The sequence below is a fragment of the Budorcas taxicolor genome, chromosome 7, assembly GCF_023091745.1.
Source record: "Budorcas taxicolor isolate Tak-1 chromosome 7, Takin1.1, whole genome shotgun sequence".
Taxonomy (NCBI): domain Eukaryota; kingdom Metazoa; phylum Chordata; class Mammalia; order Artiodactyla; family Bovidae; genus Budorcas; species Budorcas taxicolor.
Genome location: NC_068916.1, coordinates 3,179,635 through 3,205,114, shown reverse-complemented (window position 1 = coordinate 3,205,114; position 25,480 = coordinate 3,179,635). Strand labels below are relative to the sequence as shown.

General features: G+C 42.5%; 1 protein-coding gene and 1 non-coding gene across 2 annotated transcripts in view; both read right to left on the bottom strand.

Annotated features, from left to right (window-relative positions):
- Positions 1-25,480, bottom strand: part of RNF130 (ring finger protein 130) — a 139,903-nt gene that overhangs the window by 2,068 nt on the left and 112,355 nt on the right. Inside the window, exons 4-8 of the mRNA XM_052642910.1 lie at positions 24,358-24,429; positions 22,433-22,515; positions 13,464-13,560; positions 11,797-12,001; positions 8,514-8,607 (exon numbers count right to left, since the gene is read on the bottom strand). Coding sequence (XP_052498870.1) covers positions 8,514-8,607; positions 11,797-12,001; positions 13,464-13,560; positions 22,433-22,515; positions 24,358-24,429 — 551 coding nt within the window. The remainder of the gene's footprint in view (positions 1-8,513; positions 8,608-11,796; positions 12,002-13,463; positions 13,561-22,432; positions 22,516-24,357; positions 24,430-25,480) is intronic.
- LOC128051846 (small nucleolar RNA U3) lies at positions 1,206-1,419 on the bottom strand. The gene has a single exon (XR_008199768.1). It is a non-coding gene; the product is annotated as a small nucleolar RNA U3 (small nucleolar RNA).

Sequence of the window (25,480 nt, the reverse complement as noted above, 5' to 3'; positions counted from 1 at the left end):
GCCCTTCCTCCCGTGGCATTTCTTGGGGGTCACTCAGCCTCTCTGGGCCTCAGGTTACTCCTTTGTGTACATATCTCGGGCTCACTGTGGCTAAAAGGAGACCTAAATGCTAAAAGAAAGAAGGGTATTCATGGTGAGGCTGGGGACGAGTATTTGCTGACATTCCTACAAAAAAAGCTGTCTCAGGAAAATAAACAATCAGATCTGTGTGCCAGTGTGAGCAAGTTACTAGGCTGAGGACTTCCCAGATGGCCCAGTGGTTAAGAATCTGCCTGCTCAGAATGTCGAGTGAATCCACAACCCTGGCATCAAAGGAATGTGGTGCTGTCGTTCAGTCACTAAGTCGTGTCCAGCTCCTTGCAACCCCATGGACTGCAGCACACCAGGCTCCCCTGTCCTTCACCATCTCCCAGAGTTTGCTCAAACTCATGTCCGCTGAGTCGGTGATGCCATCCAACCATCTCATCCTCTGTTGTCCCCTTCTCCTCCTGCCCTCAATCCCTCCCAGCAACAGGGTCTTTTCCAATGTAAAAAATGGAGATCTCAGGTGATGCTGGGAAGAGCAAAATAAAAGAATTAAAAAAGAAAAAAAGAATCTGCCTACCAATGCAGGGGACGTGGGTTTGATCCCCAGGCTAGGAAGAGTTCACGCACCTTAACTACTGAGCCTATGCTCTAGAGCCTGGGAGCCACAACTACTGAAGCCTGGGCCCCCTAAAGCCTATGCTCTGTAACAAGAAAAGCCACTGCAAGAAGCAGCCTGTGTACCACAGTCAGAGAGCAGCCCCTGCTTGCTGCAACTAGAGAAAGCCTGCACACAGTAACCAAGACCTAGCATAGTCGGAAAAAAAAAAAAGAAGTTATTAGATTGAGAACTAAAAATTCAAAATTCTTCAGCTCAGTGTTTCTCAAATTGCAGGCTGCAACCTATTAATGGATCATAAAATCAGTGCAGGAGTTTGTGACCCATATTAACAACAAGAAACCACAGAGAAGAAAAGACCTGTACGTAGTAAGGAAAACTGCGGAACTTCTGTTTCAGTCATACGTGTGGGAGCACTGGGTCACAATAGAAAATGCATTTCTTACAGTAGGAGATGATTTTAAAGTTTTAAAAACACTGCTTGACCCTGAAGATTTGATAAGGGGTAGCCAGCTGAGACCCAGACCCCTCTCATTGGTTTTTCTTTTTTTTTCTAAACAAAACCACTCAGATGGTGTCCTCTCCCTCTTACTCTCCCAAAGGAAGAGAAGAACGATCATCAATGGCCAGTGGCAGCTGCAGAAGCAACACCAAGGACCGGCTTCACGCTCAGGAGAGAACACTGCATCTCCTCCTCGTGGTTTCAGGTGCTCTACACAATCAGAGAAACTTCTCTAGTAACAAACTATAGAAATGATCCCTTAAAGTATAGTCTTTCTCATTGGGTTTTGATCTCTCCTAGGAAGGGATCATTTAGGACAGACAATTCAAGAGGAACTCTGAGAACTAGAAGCAATCTTAGAACTTCTGTCTGACTCAAGCTGCAGGTGCTGCTAAGTCACTTCAGTTGTGTCCGACCCTGTGCGACCCCAGAGACAGGCTGCCCTGTCCCTGGGATTCTCCAGACAGGAACACTGGAGTGGGTTGCCATTTCCTTCTCCAATGCATGAAAGTGAAAAGTGAAAGGGAAGTCGCTCAGTTGTGCCCGACTCTTCGTGACCCCATGGACTGCAGCCTACCAGGCTCCTCCATCCATGGGATTTTCCAGGCAAGAGTACTGGAGTGGGGCGCCATTGCCTTCTCCAATCTGATTCAAGATCTGCCTCCAAACAGCTCCTGCATTGTAGTTTCCAACTGAATAAGCAACTCCTGGCAAGCTCATTAGCTTTTAAGACAGCTCATTTTCATGGAGGGACAATTCTTACTGGCAGGAAGTTCTTCCTTACATTAAATGGAAACCTACCTCCCTGCAGATGTCTCCAGAGCTACATAGGAAGTATTACCCTCTGCAGGCACTGGTTAGTCACCATGAGACTATTACAAGTATTAATTGGGGGCAATGTGGGTAGTAACAGAGTCCCACAAAGGAGTAAGATCTTGGTAGGCACACAATAAACAGTAGCTGTTCTCACCTTTGAAAGTCCCCCAAATACTTGATAACACCTCTTACATCACCTCAGTCTCCTCTTTTCTAAGGTTCAGTTCAGTTCAGTCGTACAGTCGTGTCCGACTCTTTGCAACCCCATGAATCGCAGCACGCCAGGCCTCCCTGTCCATCACCAACTCCCGGAGTTCACTCAGACTCACGTCCATCGAGTCAGTGATGCATCCAGCCATCTCATCCTCTGTCGTCCCCTTCTCCTCCTGCCCTCAATCCCTCCCAGCATCAGTCTTTTCCAATGAGTCAACTCTTCACATGAAGTGGCCAAAGTACTGGAGTTTCAGCTTTAGCATCATTCCCTCCAAAGAAATCCCAGGGCTGATCTCCCTCAGAATGGACTGGTTGGATCTCCTTGCAGTCCCAGGGACTCTCAAGAGTCTTCTCCAACACCACAGTTCAAAAGCATCAATTCTTCGGCGCTCAGCCTTCTTCACAGTCCAACTCTCACATCCATACATGACTGCAGAAAAAACCACAGCCTTGACTAGAGAACCTCAGTCGGCAAAGTAATGTCTCTGCTTTTGAATATGCTATCTAGGTTGGTCATAACTTTTCTTCCAAGGAGTAAGCGTCTTTCAATTTCATGGCTGCAGTCAAAGGTAAATATCCCCAAAGTATGAAACGATTTAAGTTTTCAGATACTTTTATATTGAAATATGTCAATGTTCCTCTTAAAAAGCTTGAGCAAAACAATTCAGAAATACTGAAGTACTCTTAGTAGAGAGTAAAACAGAAACATCACTTCCTCTGACCTGGCCTATATATTTCCACCACTACAACTCAAGAGCAGGACAGCTCGAAAAGAACACTGATGCCCAGTGGGCTTGCTGCAGAGCTAGGACTTCTTGGTCTTCGATCATGCTGCAGGATTTCAGATTTGCTCCAATTCTTTCAACAAGTCACGCACAGCAGATTCATTTCCTCTTGCCGAGACAGTCTGAATCTTAGATGCTAGTCTACACCCCTCTGCAAATCTCAGAACATGATTTCTATGCATCAGAATCCAGGAACTAAGAAAGGGCTGTAGAGAATACCTAGCTGAACCGCCCAGTCAACTCAGAATCTCTCCTACATCATATGTATCTTATAACTTATTCCTCAAATAAAAACATTTCAAATAAGTATTTACTTTTCTTATGTTGAGGGAAAAATAGATTTATCTAAACGTAAGCTGGTAAACGTTGAGATTTAAGAAGGTTTACTTAAATAACAAAACATAGCAGAAAACATACTTTGGGAATTGAAGTTCAATATAACTTGTTCATTTGCTCACTTGTGTCTGACTTTTGCAATCCATGGACTGCAGCACGGCAGGCTCCCCTGTCCTTCACTATCTCCCGAAGCTTGCCCAAACCCATGTCCATTGAGTTGATGATGCCATCCAACCATCTCATCCTGTCCCCTCCTCCTCCTTCTGTCCTCAGTCTTTCCCAGCATCAGAATCTTTTCCAATGAATTTGCTCTTCATATCAGGTGGCCAAAGCATTTGAGCTTTAGCTTCAGCATTAGTCCTTCCAATAAATATTCAGGGTTGATTTCCTTTAGGATTGACTGGTTGGATCTCCTTGCAGTCCAAGGGACTCTCAAGAGTCTTCTCCAGCATCACAGTTTGAAAGCATCAATTCTTCGGTGCTCAGCCTTCATAGTCCACCTCTCACATCTGTACATAACTACTGGAAAAACCATAGCTTTGACTATATGGGACCTTTGTCAGCAAAGTGATGTATGCTTTTTAATATGCTGTCTAGGTTTGTCATAGCTTTCCTTCCAAGTAGCAAGCATTTTTTAATTTCAGGGATTTTGGAGCCAAAGAAAACGAAATCTGTCACTGTTTCCAATTTTTCCCTATTTGCCATGAAGCGATGGGACCAGACACCATAGTCTTAGTTTTTTGAACGCTGAGTGTTAAGCTAGATTTTTCACTCTCTTCTTTCACCTTCATCAAGAGGCTCTTTAGCTCCTCTTTGCTTTCTACCATTAGAGTGGTTATCATCTGCATATCTGAGGCTGTTGACACTTCTCCCAGAAATCTTGATTCCAGCTTGTGATTCATCCAGTCCAGCATTTCCCATGATGTACTCTGCATAGAAGTCAAATAAGCAAGGTGACAATATACAGCCTTCCTGTACTCCTTTCCCAATTTGAACCAGTTCATAGCTTCATGTCTGGTTCTAACTGTTGCTTCTTGACCTGCATACAGGTTTCTCAGGAGGCAGGTAAGGTGGTCTGGTATTCTCATCTCTTTAAGAATTTTCCACTGTTTGTTGTGATCTACACAGTCAAAAGGCTTTAGTGTAGTCGATGAAGCATAAGTTTTTCTAGAATTCCCTTGCTTTCTCTACGATCCAATGGATGTTGGCAATTTGATCTCTGGTTCCTTTGCCTTTTCTAAATCCAACTTGTACATCTTCAGGTTCTCGGTTCATGTATTGTTGAAGTCTATCTTGAAGGATTTTGAGCTTGCTAGCATGTGAAATGAGTGCAATTGTGCAGTAATCTGAACATTTTTTGGCATTGCATTTCTTTGGGATTGGAATGAAAACTGACCCTTTCCAGTCCTGCGGCCACAGCTGAGTTTTTCAAATTTTTCTAAATTTGCTAGCATGTTGAGTGTAGCACTTTAATAGCATCATCTTTTAGGATCTGAAGTAGCTCAGCTGGAATTTCAACACCTCTAACTAGCTTTGTTTTTAGTGATGCTTCCTAAGGCCCACTTGACCTCATACTCCACGGTGTCTGGCTCTAGGTGAGTGATCACACCACCATGGTTATCTGGGTCATGAAGATCCTTTTTGTATAATTCTTCTGTATATTCCTGCCACTTTGTCTTCGTATCTTCTGCTTCTGTTAGGTTTATATCATTTCTTTCTGTACTGTGTCCATCTCTGCATGAAATATTCCTCCGGTATCTCTAATTTTCTTGAAGAGATCTCTAGTCTTTCCCATTCTACTGCTTTCCTCTATTTCTTTGCATTGTTCACTTAAGATAGCTTTCTTATCTCTTCCTGCTCTTCTTTGGAACTCTGCATTCAAATGGGTATATCTTTCCTTTTCTCCCTTGCCTTTCACTCCTCTTCTTTTCTCAGCTATTTGTAAGGCCTCCTCAGAGCCTTACTCAGGCACAACAAATGTTTGGGAAGCTAATATATAAAAATACATTTACCATGCATTTATTTGCTTCTTTGACTACTATCCTGTTTATATTTGTCAAGTTTCAAAATTCACTAGATCTGTTTATAGTATTAAAAAAGTAAAGCACAATTAGTCACGATTGAGTACTTATTCAGTATTTCATCACAGTAGAAGGTGGTGCTCCCAGATACATGGACTTTTGATTAACTTGAGTTAAGTCACTACTGTCAAGCCCTGGGTGAACTTGCAGAGTGTGGTGAGGGAGGCAGAGTGCTTTCAACCCCAGGTGAGCAGCAATCCGTGACCCATGGAGGCCTGGACCAGGGCTGGGTTCCACAGCCCTGCTTTTGTATCTGGCCACAGATCTTGCTCACTGCTTGATCTTGCTCACAGGGTCTCACCAGTGGCTAGACTGGGTCAGTCTTACTGACATCACAGTACACAAGTTCAGTGTAACACTGTCAGCAAAGTAAACTGTAATAGTAGGTAGATGGTATAAGGTGGAATTTACTAGTAATATCCAGACAAATCATTAACATGTGAGAATACAGAATCTACTCATATAGAAGACCATCTTAGGAACGGAGGGCGGTACCCAGAAAACTGAGGCAGAGCAGTTAAATTGAAAAGGCAATCTCATTTTGACTGCAATTTTTTGGTTAAACTGGGACGGGAAATAAGACATATTTCAAAGAATTAACGAAGAATTAATTATAAATTTGTTTGCTAAAATAAACTTTTCAGAATTAAAATCACACAGGAATTTTTCATCAATATTCTTGAGAAGGAGACATTGAATCAGAGTGGGCATTTATTTATTTATTTTTGGCTGCACTGAATGGCTTGTAGGATCTTAGTTTCCAGACAAGGAATCAAACCCAGGCCCCCAGCAGTGGAGGTGTGGAGTCCTGACCACTGGGCTGCTGGGGAGTTCCCAACCATTATTTCTTTTCAATCCCCTAGCATTAAAATGGGCTTAAAAAACCTAAGTACTGTTACAGAAAGTTAACACATAAAAGCATATAGGAGAGAAAAACATCATCCAAAATTTTACTAAATTAAGAAAATCACCATTAATAATTTGGTCACCACCCTTTTACCCATCCATATGTGTGTACACATACACACACACACACACACACTCTCTCAACTTCTCTAAATGGAATTATGGAAACTGTCATTCAGAGTGGTTTTGACTAAGACATAGAAATAATAGTCAAATGAATAACTGTACTAACAACCCTCTACAAAGGCTAATGGGAGAAGGGATGGCTCTAAGGTCTATGACTCAGATTCTGAGTCATGCATGCATTTATGAATGGAACTCTAACTTACAACAGGTAACATGTCTATTGAGTATTCTCTAAAATATCTAAAACATGAACTGAGCACCTGGCCAATTCTGGGTGGCAGCAAAGTGACTATTAAATTACTTAACAATTCCCTAAAAGTGCCCAGTGTGCAGCTACTTGCTGTGATTGGTTTTTGCTCATTTGAGAAATTTTAAGAAATGGGCTTACATTATCATCTTGTCTGATGGGTTGGTATGGGAATAAGCAAAAGAGCTGACTACAGGAGAAATAAATATTTCCCTCCAAACTGAGGGTAGATTACAGGCACTCGTGAGCTCTTATGATTCAGTATTCTATTTCACGGAAGAAAATTAAATTCATTTGCAAAGTGATAAAGACAGATGGCCATATTATTCATAAAACTTTGAAAGAATCTCAGAGGAACTGTTTTGGCTAACATTTATTGAGCACTTGTTATGTACGAGGCACTGTGCTAAGCACTTATATGCTAATTCTTACAACAATCCTATGATGTACTCCTACCATTATTCTTGTTTTATGGATGACTAAAATGAACTTCAGAAAAATATTATCTAGGTCTCACAAGAAAAATATGGAGGAGCAGGTAGCCATATCCAGGTATGTGTGACTCTAGAGTCTGAGCTATTAACACTGTGCTATGTTGAAGTAAAAGTGCATCAGGTGGGCCCAACAGAAGCAGCCAGCTGGTGACCTACTGGATGAGGTTGAGACTACTCATCTGAAGACTGAAGACTGCCAAGTGGTCATGACATCCTCTCAATATGTAATATGTCAAGAATGCCAAAGGGTACTTCTTGTAAGTATCTAGCCAAAAGATCAGGTTAGAAGTAATAAGATCATGTCATTGGAAACGGAAGTTTCTTGCCCATTGTTTCTACAGTTGGGCTATGAGCATTTAATTAAATCAATTACATGAGTGTGGTTGGTTGTTACTACTCAACTAAAGTGCCAGGACATAACAGAATACAGAGAGCACAGGAACTCCACCAATTCAAGTTCAAATTTCGGCAGTGTTCCAGGGATGCTTTCATCTTGAATTATTTTTCATGAATATTGCTTAAAAGAAAGGACTGAATAATATCCTAAAGTAAATGCCCCAAGTTTAATGCAAAACAAATAAAGCCACCCCCATGGAAATAAGCTACCCCCATGGAAAGCTACTTTTGGAAAACCACTGGATCAAAGTGGACCTCAACAGTTATCCAGCCCAAATTTTCCATCCAACAGCTCTGACAAGTAAAATGCAGCTTCTGCCTGCATTCCTGGTCCAGGGCACTCGCTACCCCGACAGCAAACAACCTCACTGGTAAGTAGCCTGCTGACAGATGTTCTTCCTTTTACCAAGGTGAAATTTTGCCTATCTGTAACCTGGTCTTCATTTTGTCCTATGAAAATACAGTCTATGCTTATTTTTTTTTTCCTGATCGTCTTTCTAATATTTAGAAGTCACAGATATTTTTGATTGCTTCTTTCTTGCAGGTTAAATATCCACGTTCCTGTGACCATAGGCCAGGGTGCCAGTTCTCCACCGAAAGCTAAGTATATAAAACTCCAGGTAAAGTTTGATGAGCACGTGAGGCTCATCCCACGGGGCTAACCCCATCAGTGACCAGGATGTGGGGATTCTCTACGTACTACAACTGTGCTGCTTTTCTTGGCATTTGTTCCATCGTTGATTTATTCTAACCTTGTGGCTAATGAGAGCCCCGAGATCTTCTCTAAATTGAACAAAGTGCACTCCCAATCAGTGTTACTGTTTGTGAAATAAACCGTTTTGTTAGGTATGATCCCATCAGGATCAGTATGAAATTGGTGGAAGCCAATTCTCATGATCTTTACGAAAATGACATATTTTCTTGGGGTCATTTGGCACATGCAATCCAAAGAACAATTGGTTACTTACTCATTAGCATTCAAGCTAGCTGTGGCTCTGATGATCATGTAGCAGAGTGTGAGGGCACTGAGGAGGCCAAAACTGGCAATAATAAACCATTCTTCTGTTGACAAAGGAAAGGGAGGAAATCACTCTGGGGAGAAGACTTAAGTCAAATCGACGTCAACATTTCCCTCAAATGCAACGAAGCAGACGTCAGCGAAGGTGTAAGCCAAGACTGGCACAAGGAAGTGAAGCAGGAGGAGGTTTGCCAGAGAGCTACTAAGTGGAGAAGGTTAGTGGAGTAGTGGCGAAAGCTGCACGGGAGAAAGGAAAGCATGGCCCAAACACTTCTTCCAGTTAAGGTCCTGAGGTCTGTGAGAGGTGTGGCCACCAAAAAGTGTGCAATAAAAAGACGTATATAAAATGGCACACGGACACAGGGTTTTAAACTTGTCAATTTAAATGACAGTGAAGCGGAGTAGCCATACTTATAACCTTTCCTTCGTCACCTGTCACTTCTGCATGCTTGTGCCACTCATTCCTAAAGAAAGGCTTAGCAAGATGGAGCAGTGGGCCCCAAAGGTCTCGTGAGGACTCCAAGCAGCTCTCAGGCTGTCCTCCACGGCATTGTCATCTGTATTCTTTTTGTCTATGAGTGGCTTTACTTAAGAGTCTTTTTTAAAAAGGACATCTTATTGGTGTCTCCTGCAAAGAAGAGGACTACCCTTCACAACTCCACCACTAAGAAGCAGCAGTGGCTGTTGAGGCTTTATTAAGCAGAAGTAGAAAGGGAAGGTTGTTCACAAGAGACTTGGCCCATCAAAGAGATGAAAACCTCTGGTACACAGAACTCTAAAGGTTTTTTATCTAGTCTCTTTCTAGATCTAGGAAATCAGTTAATATTTTCCCTTGACTTTTCAAACTCTGTATCATCAAGGTAATATTTCAAAAACAGTATTTACTGAGAACCATAAAAACAACCTGAGAATCAATCTGACTTCCTAAAAAGTTTTAACTATAAAATATTTCCTAAAGTATATACAAACTAGGACTGGTTTAACAAAGTTTTACACAGTGAAATTCCCTATACATTTGCAATAATGCAGAGAGAAGAAATTTATACTTGGAATGCCAAATGTTTATATGTGAAAGCTATATGTAACATGGGTGTTTCTAATCTGCTTTCCATGGATCCTACAGCTATGCAACACTGTGTGCGCGCACTAATTCTTCTAGAAAAAGGTTATTATACTTTCACTGAATTTTAAAGGTGGCGAGCTTCAAAAGATTAAGAAGAATTGTTCTTCAGGATTCCAGGATGCGGAATTGTTCTATAAGCATTTCTCTGCCCATCTTGGTTTACATTATTAAAATGCACAGCAAGCTCTTTCTTTTTAGATAACAGTGCAGCCACTGCTTCTTGGAATACAAATTCTTCATCAACAGAGTGAATTTATAAGGTTTTTTCTTTAAGGCAAAATAATAAACATTCAAGAACCCATGCAAAATCCACCATTTTTAACCCCTTATATTTTAAATTAGAAAAAATATATACTGGCATTTAAAAAAAATTAAGAGATGCTGGTCATCAATTTCAAGAAGCTTAATATAGCATTCTTTATTTTTTTCTTCTTAAGACTTTTTTATACATGATAAGCAGACTAACTTCAATTACATCTATGTTTCCAATGTTGAATATAGCATCCAGACATGCATGGCATTTCAGCTATAAAAATTAGTAACCAGAAGAAGTAAACACCGTCACAATAACACCCGATGGGCCAGAGGTATTTTAGCACCGATCCTCTGCGGCAGGGTCTCGGCCACCTCTGTCCTCCCCAGTGTGTATTTAGCACAGTGCCTTGCAAACAGTGGATGCTGGCTGAACGCGCTGCAGTTACTATGGCACTGCAGAGCTTGGGGCTTAATGGAGAAGCAGCTTCGGTCTAATTTAACCACATGAATTCCATTTTAACATGTACACATTTGCTAAAGGTGATTAATTTGACACATGAAGTAATAATTTTTATCATCAAAATGTAAGATTTTGAAAGGATATTTCTATATAAAATATAATGCGATAATTACTTAATATAGTAGTAGGTGCTCAATAAATGTTGATCAATGAAAGACCTACCAATAACTCATTAATAAACAGGCAACCTTTGTCTCCTTTATTATTATTACATCACTTTAAAAAAATCTAGCCCATAAAACCTAAATGTCAAAACAGGAAAACATGAAATGCTGTTAAAACAAACCACTGGGAAATGGTAAGAAATTAGCCAAAATGTACCAAATAATAGTTTTACTGATTCTATAACTTAACGAACTCTCCTTGAGTTTAAACAAATGAGAATAAAACCTGCAAAATCATTTTCTAACAATTTTTGGCTGGCTAAAAACATGTATAAATCAACTGAATAGACCACCCAAGTCTTACTTCTTAAGGGAAAAGTCTTCTTGTAATAGTTCTATCCATTTTACTGACTCCCAGAAGTTGAGAGGAGTCCCATTAGGGTTAGGGCTTGAAGCTATAGGCAAGCACAGCATATACGGAAAAAGGCAGCACCAGAGTGGTGATGAGGAAGATGGGGTGGAAGGTTGTTAGCAGAGACTAACACAAAGGATGGACTGGAAACAGCTGGCTTGTGACAGGGTGAATGTCCACTCACACGCCTGCCAGCCCACTCATACTTTGGTAAGGCCATCAAAGCACTCAGAGCATTTTTTTTTCTTGTCAACATTTCAACAATCATGACATTCATAACTAGCCCAGAACATTTTTTAAAAGTAGATTATCTTACGGCTTTTCTCACACCTCTTGTACAATTATACCAAGATGCCAAATTTCATAAACGTGCAAACTACAGTGAGCAGCAGCTGGCTACCTCAACTGTTCTTGAAGTTGTGAGTTTTAGATTCAGATTCTGGATGAGTGTTTCGCTGTTTCCTGCATCACAAAAACTAGACAGCACCGGGGCTCAGCTGCACAGACGCCTGTGGCACTGCGGACGCCCCGCCTCACACCCCTGCGGGCACCACCACCACTTCAAAACAGGCTGACGAGCAGCCAGCGAGACAGACCTCTGGTCAACTGCTCATCAAGTGGCAACCATAATCCTCAGTGACATACAGATGCACCAGTTCCATGATTACAGATATCTGTTTTAACAAAAGCACCCATGACTTCCTCAGTTACAGACTTTTTTAAGTCACTGGCCCCGGTGGCCGATCGCCTCAACTCTTCACCACACGTCAAATATCAGTGGCAAGCCAGTCCCACGCCCCGGGCACAGGGCCCACTTACTTGTTACTGCGATGTTGATCTCTCCTGTTCGAGGAGTGAGCTCGCCATCCTGAGGAAGAGGCGAGATCCCCGAAGTGCGAAGTGGCTCGAGGCCAAGGGAGTTGTCGCTGGCGAGCTCACCTAGGGCCGATCTTCGGTTAACTGCTTGGGTTCTGGTGAGCCTTTCCATATCAAATGCTACATTATCAGTACACGGTAAATTTGGCTGCAAAATATTTCCAGGTTAAAAGTGCTTGTAAGATTAACAGATCCTTTTTTCAAATTCTAAATGCTTGACATCCTGTTGAAAAGATTTTATCAGTTTTTTCCATGTGATTTCCTCTTATTTCTCCCCCGCCACCATTTACACTTTCCATTCTTGTTCAAGAGTTTTTATTTAGAAGAAACAGATGATTTATTCCCCAAAATGATACAAAGGAAAGCCAAAATCCACTGTAGAACTGAGAAAACTGGACACTTCATCTTTATAAAGGACAACTTTTTGTGAACATGGCTCACAGGCAAAGAGATTCATTATTATTATTATAAAGTTGACAGTGCAGTATCACTTTGGTGCATGTGTTAACACAGATAACATACAATATCCCTTTCACCCTATTAACTGTTAACACCTCATCTATTTGCTAGTCAGGCTTTAAATATATTTCACCTTTAAAACATAAACAAAGCATACAACCAAGAGTAGATCAACACTGAAAAGTCTTCTGACTCTAAAAAAACCTGTTTCAAAATTTAAGCATCTAATGCTAAGGGAGAGGGATAGAGTGCTGTGGGGCTAAAGGCTACTATCATCCACTAAATAGTGGATATGGAAGGCCAGGGACGCTGCCAGACAGTCTCAAGGATGGCCCTCACCAGAAGGGATTATCTAGGGCAGTGTCAAGTTAAGAGGTAAGGAAACTACAAATCACTGACATGATCTTTGAAGATGGGAGGATAAACGGGGCACTACTACCTAACTGGATTGCTCCTAAAATGTCTATCTGATAGCATATTTTAAATAGGATTATTCAGATCTGCAAGGCTAAAATGAGGAATTCATCTGTTGGGTCAACATAAACTTTCTTCACTATATGGAGATTATTCAATCACTCTTGAAAGAACTCCAAGGTCCTCAGGTAGTCAACGCTGGCTCACTTGGCTATGGCTGAAACGCTCTATGTGGCTGGCACCCAACCAAAGCCCCTACCCAGCTGTCAGAGATCAGCTCAGGGCTGACACTGCCTATCCTCACTGACTGCAATTACCAACATCTAGGAGAGCAAAGCCAAATTCAAGAGGAGAGACATAAGTAATGACATGGTTTTATGCCATGTTGAATGCAGAAAAAATTACTACTGGAAAAAAAAAAATGACTGCTGGACTACAGTTAAAAATCCGCATTCTACTCCTTAAAAAAAAAAAAAAAGATACTGGAATACAGGAAAATCACATCCTTCTTTCTACCTGAGTTCCTCGTCACACACCTACCAGCAACAGAAGCATGCTTTAAAGCAGATTGGCACAGTTCTTCAGCTGCTCTTCCATGGGTTCTCTGATGGGGGCTGGACTTTGATGTGGGGAAAATGTAGTATTGAACCAACAAGACTATCTGGCAGAGAAAGCCTATGTTATGTTATGCTTAGAGGTAAAATGACACAGAAGTATTAACAAAATAGGAAACATACCACAATGCCCAGGGCCTTCAAAATATTAAGTTTGCACATAGGACAGGTACAATGTTCACTAAGCCAGGGATCCACGCAGGATTTGTGGAAAACATGCCTATTTAAAAAAAAAAAAAAAAAAAGGAGAATTATATTACAAATTATATCCTGAAAAACTCTTAGGTCAAAATGTAAATAAATGAAATTTTTAGTTAGTCTGTTTGGTCCCAAGAGACAAATACTGGGGATGTACTAGAACAGAACTGGCAGAAAATCTCCTAAACCCAATCTCATATGTTAATAGCACTGTATAATGAGAACTGATAAGTAGTATTTGGCTGTGTGGTTTTACTCCACCAAATTCCAAACAAAGATTTGAGAAGTAGGAAATTTACTAAGAATCAAGATAACTGTATCTTATAAATCAGTTGTTTCCAATATCTAAAGCAGAAAAACAGAATTTCAAAAATACTAAGTGAAGTAAAGTGAAATGAAGTTACTCAGTCGTGTCCGACTCTTTTGCGACCCCATGGACTGTTGCCTACCAGGCTCCTCTGTCCATGGGATTTTCCAGGCAATAGTACTGGAGTGGATTGCCATTTCCTTCTCCAGGGCATCTTCCCGACCCAGGGATCGAACCCAGGTCTCCCGCATGGTAGACAGACGCTTTACTGTCTGAGCCACCAGGGAAGTACTAACCAGGAGTTAAATATTAACCAGGAGTTTAATTCTATATAATTAGTTTCATGGACTTCTGTTTAAATGTTGTTTAAAACATTAATTAAAGAGTTCTTGTAAAACAGATAGACAGGGAGCCCAGCCTGGCACTCTGTGAGTACCTAGATGGGTGGGGAGGCGGGAGGGGAGGGATGCTCAAGAGGGAGGTGATATATGTCTGATTATGGCTGATTTATGTTGTTGTATAGCAGAAACCAACACAACACTATAAAAGCAATTTTCCTCCAATTAAAAAAAATACACCAAAGGTAAAAACAAAAAAATAAGTAAATGAAATGAAAAAAAAAAGAAGACTTCTAAGCAACCCAAGTTAAATGCTTGTAAAGTTACAGGGTAGTTGGGACTATTTTTAGGGATGAGCTGTGCTTAGAAATCAGATAACATTTAACCAGCAGTTTTTAGCTGAAATGTTGAAGGGAGAGAGGATGGGTGATTTTTATTCCAGAGAGTGGACAGTCACATCCTTGTGACTGGAAATAAGTCATGGAGGGCTTTGCATTCTTGAAGAAGTTGCCTGTGCCCTATGGAAAGGAGAAAAGACAGTGAGGGAGCTGTTGAAATCATTTCTAAAGCTCCTGTACCTCCCTGTGGTAGCTCTGAGAACCTGAAATGAGGCCACAAGGAAGCCCCAGAGTCCTGGCCAATGGGGCAGGGGCAGGGGCAGAGACAGGGGCCAGGACAGGCATTCCGGGCACCATTGGCTTATCATAGTCTCGGGATAAGATAAAAGAAATTCTGAGAAAGATACCAAGTTGAACCATCATATGCTTTTTAAATGTTGTTAATTTGTAATTTATATATTAGCTTATAAGTAGTTACGTATACCTTTTCAAAATATATATACCTGTTTTAAAACACAGCTTTGATTTATAAAAGTACGAGATTTAGAAAACTCACTGTTTTAATTGGGATTTGGAAGAAACATTCACGCTTACAGTTTCAACCCAAATAACCGGTCATCCCTCGGTAGCCTTGTGCCCACTTTTTGGGGTAAGAATCAAGATGTGCGTGCGTGCGTGCTCAGTCGTGTCCAGCTCTGCCCACATCTCCTGCATGACAAGCAGCTTCTCTACCCACTTAGTCACCTGAGAAGCCCAAGAATGAAGATACTGGCAACTCAACGGTGGTGCTAGCAGTAAAGGACCCGCCTGCCAGTGTGGGAGACATAAGAGACTCCAGTTCCATCCCTGGGTTGCGAATCTCCCGTGGGAGGGCTTGGCAACCCACTCCAGTATTCTTGCCTGAAGAATCCCATGGACAGAGGAGCTTGGTGGGCTACAGTCCATGGGGTCGCAAACAGTCAGACACGACTGAAGCGACTTAGTACACACAGTCTGAAACTTACACAATGAATCAGAACCTCATCATCCCCGAAGGTTTCCACTTAAGAGGTGAAAGTCATCAAACCATAGGCAAGGCCTAAACTCAGTATACATAACACATTGTCACGTCTGTTTACTCTTCCTTGCACCTAGAGTGTACTCTGAAAGGGAGATAAAGGCTTGCCCCAGAATTCCACTGAGGGTATTCTCAGAGGTGGGGACTATTCCCCAGCAGCTGTGAACGGTGTTGGCTGTGGCTGGCCTAAGAAAGATAAGAACAGGCCTCCAGTCCTTTTTTCAGATACAGACCCCTTTAGGTCTTACATGAATGACAGCTCCTCCTCACTGCAAGGGTGCATCTGCCTTTATTTGGCAATGTTTCTGGGAGGTCTATGGACCAATGAGGGTTTTGTCAGCATTGGCAGAGATGGGGGGCTGGGAAGGTGCTCTCAGCCAGTTCGATGCAGTGTGGACAGTGGACTTGGGCCAGTTGGCAGGTGACAGAAGAGAAGGTTGTGTGACCTCTGGTGCAGCCACTGTGGTGTTGGGGAGCTGACCTGAACCAGTTGTCTGTGGAAATCCTGGTTTAAGTCAGCACTGCTGGTTTTTACCTTCCCTTCTTACCAGTGTTTCCGCTTTCCTCTTTTCTTATTACCTAGCTTTTCTTTTCTATTACTGGTTATTTGGAACGAACAAAATGGTTTAATCCCGTAATTTTTAAAGCTGTGTAAGTTGAGTGTTCTCTGTCCCTTTAACCTTAGTTATAAACGGATTTCTCTTATGTCAAGGTCCTTAAGTGTTCCCTTGTAGGTTTGCTGATCCAGAAGAAAGTGTCTGGTTCCCTGTGGAGCACTGTAATGAAGGGAAACGAAGACCAAGTTCTCCAGGGACAAGCTGGGAAAGAAAGCCTCTCTTCCTTAGCTAACTCAAAATCAGAAAGTTTTTTTTTTTTTCTCCATAAAAAACCCTTTTCCTTTAGGCTATCTGCCCACCCTATGGCTTTCCCACCCTCAGTCCCCACCCCAGCCAGCAAGCTGCCCCTTCCTCCCTCCCTCCCAAACTTCTTCCTCCAGCCACGCTCTTTCCAGGATTTCAACAGTCTAGCTCCTGCAGCTGGCCCAGAAAGCATCAGTCTAATTCCCACAGCACACCTCTCTTCACCTGCTGGCCCTCCTGACACCAGCCCATCACTCTCCCTCGGGCCACTGACAGCTCTGTGGTGAAGGGCTGCCCTGTATTTGCCCATCTCTTGTTCGTCACCTGTTTTCTTGACCTCTTGCTTCTGTCTCCTCGGGTCTGCTGTTAACCAGACTCCACATGGCCTTCCCTTCCTCCTGGGCAAAGTTCTGCTTCTACGACAGCCTGAGCTGTGACAAACAGCACTTTCTGACTACCAGCTGTCTCATCTGAACACTGCGGGGGAGAAGCACAGGGGGGAAGGCTGCCTGCCATCCAACTCGTGAGGCTGTTTGGAGCAGTAAGTGGAAAACTTAGAAAAGGCACCAAGGATATGCAAATAAAAGGTATTATTAAGCATACAACCAGGCAAAGTAATGCCAATATTCCACACAACTGCTACACGGTCAGAACACTTCAGCGTGCCTCGGGTCTCTGCACACCCGTGCCAGAGTGACCTCTTACAGGCCTGGAGATGTATGAAAGGCATCCACAGACACCTCAGAGGGGCACGTGGGGCCAGTCAGACCTGGAAAGAACCCCTTCCCACTGTTCTAAAAAGACCCGAACAATAAAAACGCACATAAACACAGAAAAGGGCCCAACACACTTAGGGCTGAGCGGTGTACACGGATGGAAAGCGGGTGATGCGTTGAGGAACAGTGAAACGTGTAAAGGACAAGTGTATCAGAGCTTCAGAAAAGTCCTTTATTCCTATTAGAGACACTCTGGGATACAGAAATACTTTGGGATATGTGGAAGTATAGAACAGAAAAGGGAACAAAACCAGTAACATTAAAACACAATGCCTTCCCACTCCTACTTCCCAACACACTGTAAGCTAGAGTGATCAGAACAATGGCTGGGGGTGGGGTGAGGCGTCTACATTGAAGGCGAGTTGTTTTCACAGCTCTGCAGCCTCTTGGTGCCGTGCAAGAACCTGGCAAATATAAAAGGATTCAGGATTACTAAAGGTCAGAGACAGGAACTCCTCTTTTCCCCGAACTAGGACTGGCAGGAGACACTGTTTAAATAGGCTTTCCCTCTGAGGAGGGGGCATCACAACAGTGCCTCTGCCAGCCGCCAGGTGACTGACCCACTTTAGCTTCCGAGGTGGCATCTTAGACATACAATGAGCCGAGCTGCAGCACTCTACTTCTGAAAAGTGTTTTTAAGCACTAAAAATTTTGTGGCTGACCTTTAAATAGAAGAGGTGCAAAACAGGGCATCAGTTTTCCAGTTTCTAAGATGTGTTGGCTAACATCCAGAGGACGGCTGACTGATCAGCTGACACGAGGAGGAGGTCCCAGTGTGGTGCTGACTGCCATCTGTCCTCAGGAAATTAACATGACAAAGGTAAAGAGTAAAGGCCATGCAGCAAGAAGCAGCAATCCACGAGAGGTTTGCTCTCTGCAGAAAGTTTTAGTTCAGTCTTGGGGTAGGTATGTTAAAAGGAAGGACAAACAGACATAAAGGCACCTGTACTTTCTTCCTGCCTTACTTGGGAAGAGACAGTGAGTGCAGCTGATTTTCAGAATCTGGCTATAAAAGGGAGAAGCTGTAGGGTGGCACAGCTTCAGAGTTGGGTTTGAAAGAGAGTTATACAAACTGGAGAGGAAATGCTTGAGTGTGATGAAATGCTGGGAAGAGACAGAAAGAACAAGAACTGGAGGGAGCAAGGAGTCAATAGAGCTAGGTCTCAAGGATGGGAAGGTGTTGGCACACAGAGGCCTGGGTTGAAAAAGCACATTAGAACCAAGGACGCGGTCCTCTATCCTGAAGGGAAGCAAGGTTGCAAGGGTGGGTGTGGAGGCAGGTACGCGTGAAGGCTTAGGATCAGTAAGCCAGGAGAATTTCAACTAACAGCCATTGGTTTCTGTGAAGATAATGGTGAAGTTATCTGATGAGAGTGAAGAATAAAGGGATGAGTGAAGATGTTTAAGGAGAATAGATACCCCTGGATGTGCTGCGTGAGGAGAAGGGAGAGATGACCAGGGGAAAAGAGGGGCTCTGGGCAGTGCTCCAGGCCCAGCTAGCCTTCCAGGCACCAGAGCTGTCCGGCAACCAGAGCTAGAGAAGACATAGCCGAGTCACACATCAGACCAGTTTTAATGACCCAAAGACTACAAAGGGAAGGCAGAGTATCTGAGGGAGAGAGACCAGAGCAAGAAGCACACAAGAGTTGTTAATTCAAAGGTACCTGAGAGGGATCCATGGGAAAACAGAGGCTTGGAGAAGATGTGGAATAAAGATGAGTATTTGTGTGGAGCCATTCTCTAGGTTAGGCGTCCTCAACTGGAGGCATTTGTGGTTGTCAATGGCCATGAGTGGGGGGTGTTACTGGCACCTACTAAGTGGAGCCAAAGATACTGCTAAGTAACTCGCAATGCAGGGGGAGCCCCTCAAGCCTGCCCAACAAAGAAATGTCTGGTCCCGAATGTCAACAGTGCCCGGGTGGAAAGACCTTGCTCTAGGTAAAACATTGTCAACTTGGGTCATACAAAACGTTGCTTGATTGCAAAGTTAGTTTTTTACTACACCTCAGAATCATGCTATTGTCCCCAGCTCAGTTAGAGGAAATGTTCTGCTGAGCAGGCTGTGCAACACAGAGAAAGCTACAGCTACCTTCAAACTAAAAGGGGAAGTGTCATCTAGACAATGGTCCAGGAATAAAAGACAATCCTGTGAGCAGTGTCTTAACCACAGGTGCAAAAAAAATGCTGTTTGTCCAATTCTAATACTCGAAAGCAGACAACAAATACAGAAGTTGAGATCCCTTCCTTTGGTGGTAGGTCAAATTCTAAGAAATTTCTAAGGTCAAGCACAGCTCCACATTTCAATAGATGGCATGGCCCTGCAGCATCAGAGTCACCCCGGTACTTAATAAAAACAAACAAGCCTGGGGCTCCCCTCAGTATGTATTTCTGAAAGCTCCCCATTGATTCTTGACCTTTGGAAGGAAACAAGAGAACCAGGAATGAGACTCTAGAAAAGCCAATTCTTGAAGGACAGAAAGAATACAGAACAAATTTCCCAGTATAGTCTAGTTTCAGCTGAGGCTCCCCTGAGGAAAACACTGTCACCTTACTAATTACCATTAACAGCTTTGGAAGCCTTCATTCTTAGGTCCCAGATAGTCCTAGGGGCCCCTGGACTGAGACAGAAAGACAGAGAATCTGCAAAGACTTGACTTCTTCCTGGCTATTCCAGTTTCAAAAGATATCTGCGCAAGGTAAAAACAGTTTTTAAAAGCAAGTAAGAGCTGATTATGCTTTATAAAGTATCCGCTACTGTTTCCCCTGATGTGTACAGCTGATCCTTGAACAAATGTGGAGGGGCAGTGGTTAGGGTGCCGACGCCCACTCAAGTTGAAAATCTTATAACCTTACAGTCAGCCCTCTGAATTCGTGGGCTTCCCCGCTGGCTAAGATGGTAAAGAATCTGTCTGCAATGCAGGAAACCCAGGTTCGGTCCCTGGGTTGGGAAGATCCCCTGGACAAGGGAATGGCTACCCACTCCTGTGAAATCCCACAGAGAGAGGAGCCTGGCGGGCTACAGTCCAAGGGGCTGCAGAGTCATACACGACTGAGTGACTAGCACTTCCACTTTCTTTTTTTCTGTATTCATGGTTCTGCACATTCAACCATCAGCTGATCACCTATTACTACAGTATTTACTACTGAAATAAGTCAACTGGTGCAATTCAAACCTGCGTTGTACAGGCGTCAACTGTGTTTGTATGTGTATTTCCTTTAGCTTCAAGGTTTTAGATCTGAAAAACTATAATTAGATAATTTAATTTTCTACAGGACAGCTGACATTTAGTTTTATAGGGTTTCCTTAACATGTAAACTAAATGACGTGACTTCCAGAATCCTGGTTTTTCCGTTTCCATATATGGAATTATTCATGATTTAAAGAAACCCAGATCTCTCTGGATTCAAAATGTATAACTTTGTGAATAAGTAAATTAACACCAGTAGCCTCACAGAGACAAATGCTACTGATTATTTTATTCATTCATGTGTTCCATATTATTAGAAGGTAAGAGATATGTGAATGAGTTTTCAACGAGAAGGGGAGAAGGCTTTTGATTTTAGGCTTCTCGGTAGGTGACTTCGTATTTTTTCCAATCAGTGCTCAGACTGTGTATCTTAATGTTTCATACTCCCGAGCTTGGCATAGCACCATGGTAGAAATCCACACACTCTTTTGGGGGCACCAGAGTGCAGGTGAACATCCTCCTTTCTGAGGGAGGCATGTGGCCCTCTGTAAAGAGTAGAAATAATGCAGAAGGACATTTTTATACCAGCGCTGTCATTTCCGAGTCACGTGACCCTGACCCCGGAAGCTCCACTACTGGCTTCCCCACACCTCACTGGACAGCGGGGAGAGAGCGGATGCAAACTGCACAGAGCAGAGTGCCTGACCTGGGGCAGGCACACAGCACGTAGCAGCCCCCCGCTTCACGCAGCCAAGGCCAGTCAAAGGCTTAACCCAAGCCCTGGAGTTCTGGTTGTTGCTCAGTTGCCCACTCATGTCTGACTCTTTGTGACCCCATGAACTGTAGCATGCCAGGCCTCCCTGTCTCTCACCATCTCCTGAAGTTTTCCCAAGTTCATGTTCACTGCATCGGTGATGCCATCCAACCACATCATCGTCTGATGCTCTTGTCTCCTTCTGCCCTCGATCTTTCCTAGCATCAGGGACTTTCCCAATGAGTTGTCTGCGTGCGTAAGATGACCAAAATCTTGAAGCTTCACCGTTAGGGTCAGTCTTTCCAGGGAATATTCAGGACTGATCTACCTTAAGACTGACTGGTTTGACTTCCTCGCTGTCCAAGGAACTTCCAGGAGTCTTTTCTAGCACTACACTTCAAAGGCATAAATTCTTTGGCGTTCTGCCTTCTTTATGGTCCAGCTTTCACAACCATACCTGACCACTGGGAAGACCATAACCTTGACTCTATGGACTCCTGTCGGCAGAGTAATATCCCTGCTTTTCAACACACTGTCTCAGTTTGTCATCGCTTTCCTGCCAAGAAGCAATAGTCTTCTGACTTCACGGCTGCAGTCACCATCTGCAGTGATTTTGGAGCCCAAGAAGAGGAAATCTGTCACTGCTTTCATCTTCTCCCTTTCTATTTGCCATACAGTAATGGAGCCGGATGCCATGATCCTAATTTAATATTTAGTCTTAAGGTGGCTCTTTCACTTTCCTCCTTAACCGTTATTAACAGGTTCTTTAGTTCCTCTTCACTTTCTGCCATGTGGCCTAGTGGTAAAGAAGCCACCTGCCAATGCAGAGTTCTGGTACCCAGTACCAAGTGGACACTGCTGAGGCTTTATTGGAGGGACTAGTGATGAACCCTTGATCTGAGAAGGAGAGGATCAGTGGCTAGATCTGAAACCCACAGAAATCACAGAAATAAAAATTCTTGACCTTACTGCTTTTAGGCTACTGATGCACCCCAGCCATTTTTCTCTTAACTAGAGAAGGTTTGCAGTCAGTTCTTGCTGAAGTCTGCAGTAGAGCTGCCAGGGCCGCCAGACTCAGAAATGGCAGGGCCAGCATAAAGATGTCCTTCTGTATTATTTCTGTTTACCACTACGTTCAGTGTGCAGCCAGGCCTCTTCCTACCAGAAAAGTTGTGGGTAAGAATGGCTCTCAAAAGCAAACGGATACCCACTCCAAAAGGGAGATACACAAATCACATTAGTACCATTCTACTTTAAACAAAGAAAGCCGACATACTTGCAGGGCAGAATCCGGACAACATCATTCTGTTTATAGCTTTCTATGCAGACTGCACAATGATCGAAGTCTGGGTCTGTTTCCTGAAATGCAAAGCATGGGAACAAAAGTTACACACTACTCCTAAAAGTACCTAAATGGAGGACATACGATCCAGCTAAAATTTCTCCTGTGGCAACTATGGTAAACAGGTGATTATAGAAAGAAAAGTTATAAAAAATGTAATATGTTTCCAACTGCTTAACTGTGTCAACCCAAATTGTATGCAGGCCAATCTAATTTGTTTTTAAATTACAGTATAACAATTATTACTAATTCTGTTTGTGAAATATCTTAGAAATCAGAATAATAATGTTTTTCAAGATTCAAATCAGCCATCACCTTGGATCATCTTCTCCCCACCACGGCTGCATCAGTATTCTGAGTATGTTTTCCTCACCAGGACACTCATCTCACCACAAAGTTAAGTACCGGCAGGAAAGGTGGTGAGCCACCACAAGACCTGCCCCAAGGATGGGAGATCTGGGACAGAGAACAGCCATGGATTCGACTCTATACTAGGTCTTGATCAAGGTTCAGGAAGAGTCTGCCAGGTGCTTGGTCAACAAGGGTAACTGATCTCTGCCTCCTCTGGACTGGGGAAGGGTTCCCCTGCCTGTCATTAGCACAGCTCTACCAGAAAAGGCAACACTGCTTGCTGCGTCACTGCCCCTTGGACTCAAACTCAGCAGGACAACTGTTGACAGGTCTAGGAGATACAAACTAAGAAAAAGTGTTGGCTTTAATAAGGAAAGATGGTTAGCATGGGGGACAAAGTAGGATGGATAAGGTGAATGGGCTCCAGAGAAATTCAAATTAATGTGGCAGCTGAAGGCTATCAGATCAAAAAAGCATTTATATGGGTGATCACTCCTCTGGCGTGAAGTACAGTTTTTGAGATGCTACATATATTTTCTGCAAGTATTTTTAGTTTTTTCTTTCGTGTACCATGAAGTTCACTGAAAATATTTCTACCTTTTGGAGCTGTGACAAGGGAAACTAGATGTAGGGTGTCAAGGAAGTGGGAATAAAAATGAGTAAAGTCAAGAAAGTGGTAAAACTTAAAACAGGATGGAGAATTATCTGTAATTATCCTTCCAGAGCTCTTCGATAAAAAATTAGTTGGTTTTTAGCAGAAGACAGGTTTGGTTTTTATGCCTTCAGAGACACAATTTTTAAATTCTAGATAGCCTTGAATATATTGAATATAGGATCTCACATTAAGTTGCTATTTTTGTCCACAGAAAGCAGAAGCAGGACTCCACCAAGTTTTGCGATCTGACTGAAGAACTGAGGTTAGTAATTTCAGCCATAGATAGCTTCTATCATTGCCTCTCTGATTTATTCCCCGTAAGCTTCCAGGCCCAACTCTAGCAAACTGCGCCCTTCTTTCAAACTGCTTAGCCAACTGTAGAGGAAGTGCCATGTTAACCACCACCCCCTGGATGTGGGTCTCCAGTTCTCCACGAACTGCGAAGAATTAAAACATAAAAGAGAGACGCAAAGTCTTAGAAAGCACAGGAAGAGAATGCACATTCCCGGCTCTTTACCGAAGAACCCCAAAGCATGCTAGGTTTTAGCAGAAGAAAAGTGTTGAAGAGCACAGCTAGGGAAATTGTAAGTAGTTCAGTGAAGCTAATGATGATAAGAACATTAAAAGTCCAGGAAAATTAGAAAACTGTATGGAGGATCTCCAGATGACAGGCATACTAAGAATAAGATTTCCAAGAGATGTTAGTTTACAATAAAGCATTAGATAGTATGCTTGAAGTAAATGGAAAACTTAATGGAGGAGACACAAATGGTTAGTATGTATTGTCACCTACCAAATAAAAAGCAAAATACTTTACTGTTTTTACAGTGCTAAAGTGATTTCATTACTGTACCTTATCACCCTTTTTCACTGTCCTGGTTGTCAATTTGCTGATGGCTTTCTTGGCTGCATCTCCAAGACGACGCTATGAAAATAGCAAAGAAAAACAGATGTTAAGTGCAAAAATCTCTGGATTTTTCTTATTTCAGCAAACTTTATTACAATTTTTAGTGAGTTATAACAGATATACACATTATATTAATATCAGGTATGCAACGTAACGATTCAATACTTGCATATGTTTTGAAATGATCACAGTAACTCAATATCCATCACCAGACAGACCTTTTTCCTTCCCATGATAACTTTTAATATATACTCTAGACGATATTCTTTATTTTAAAATGAACATATAAAGTCCTATTATCCTACATTACTTTCCAAGTCATATCATATGAAAGGATTCCAAGAAAGCAATTAAAAAGTCAGAACAACTGGCAGTTTCCCCCAGATTTAGCATTCTGGTAAATAAGTGTATATAGTAAAAAAAAAAAAAAAAGCCAGGTGTCATAATCACCAATGCATTTTGTATCTAACAAACATTTCAAACATTATCAGTATTTAGTTCTTATACACGTCAGAGCTACTGCCACTGTTCCAATAGCTTGCTTATTCTGCTCCAAGGGTGACACACTAATTATTAGACATACAAGCTCTGTCTTTGTGGAAGGATATCTCTAAAACTCCTTAAAACTGCTTATCAATATCAGTGTGTGGGGGAAGGGATGCAGTCATGAGCTCTGCTTCTGACTACCACTGCTATGCTCCATGATCTTAGGAAGGTACACTCACCTTTCTGAGCTTGAGTTTTTCTCATTTATTTAAACGAGTTAAATCACGCAACTCTCTAAGGCTTGGAAAGGAGTCGGAAGGAGTTAGATAAGGAAAGCACTGGGACAGGAAGGGGGACTCTGGACCAAGGACTAGTCCAGTAAAGACAAACAAGTAAGAGGCACAGGTATGTGAGGGAAATTACAGATTGATATAACTGTAACTATGGTGAGCATATATTTTATTGCTCAAATTAGAATGTTCTGAGAGTGAGAGGACCTTGTCAACAATTATACTGGGACAATAGGTGCAAACCAGGACTGCAGGCACACTGGGACAGATGGTCACCTTGCATATAACCAGAT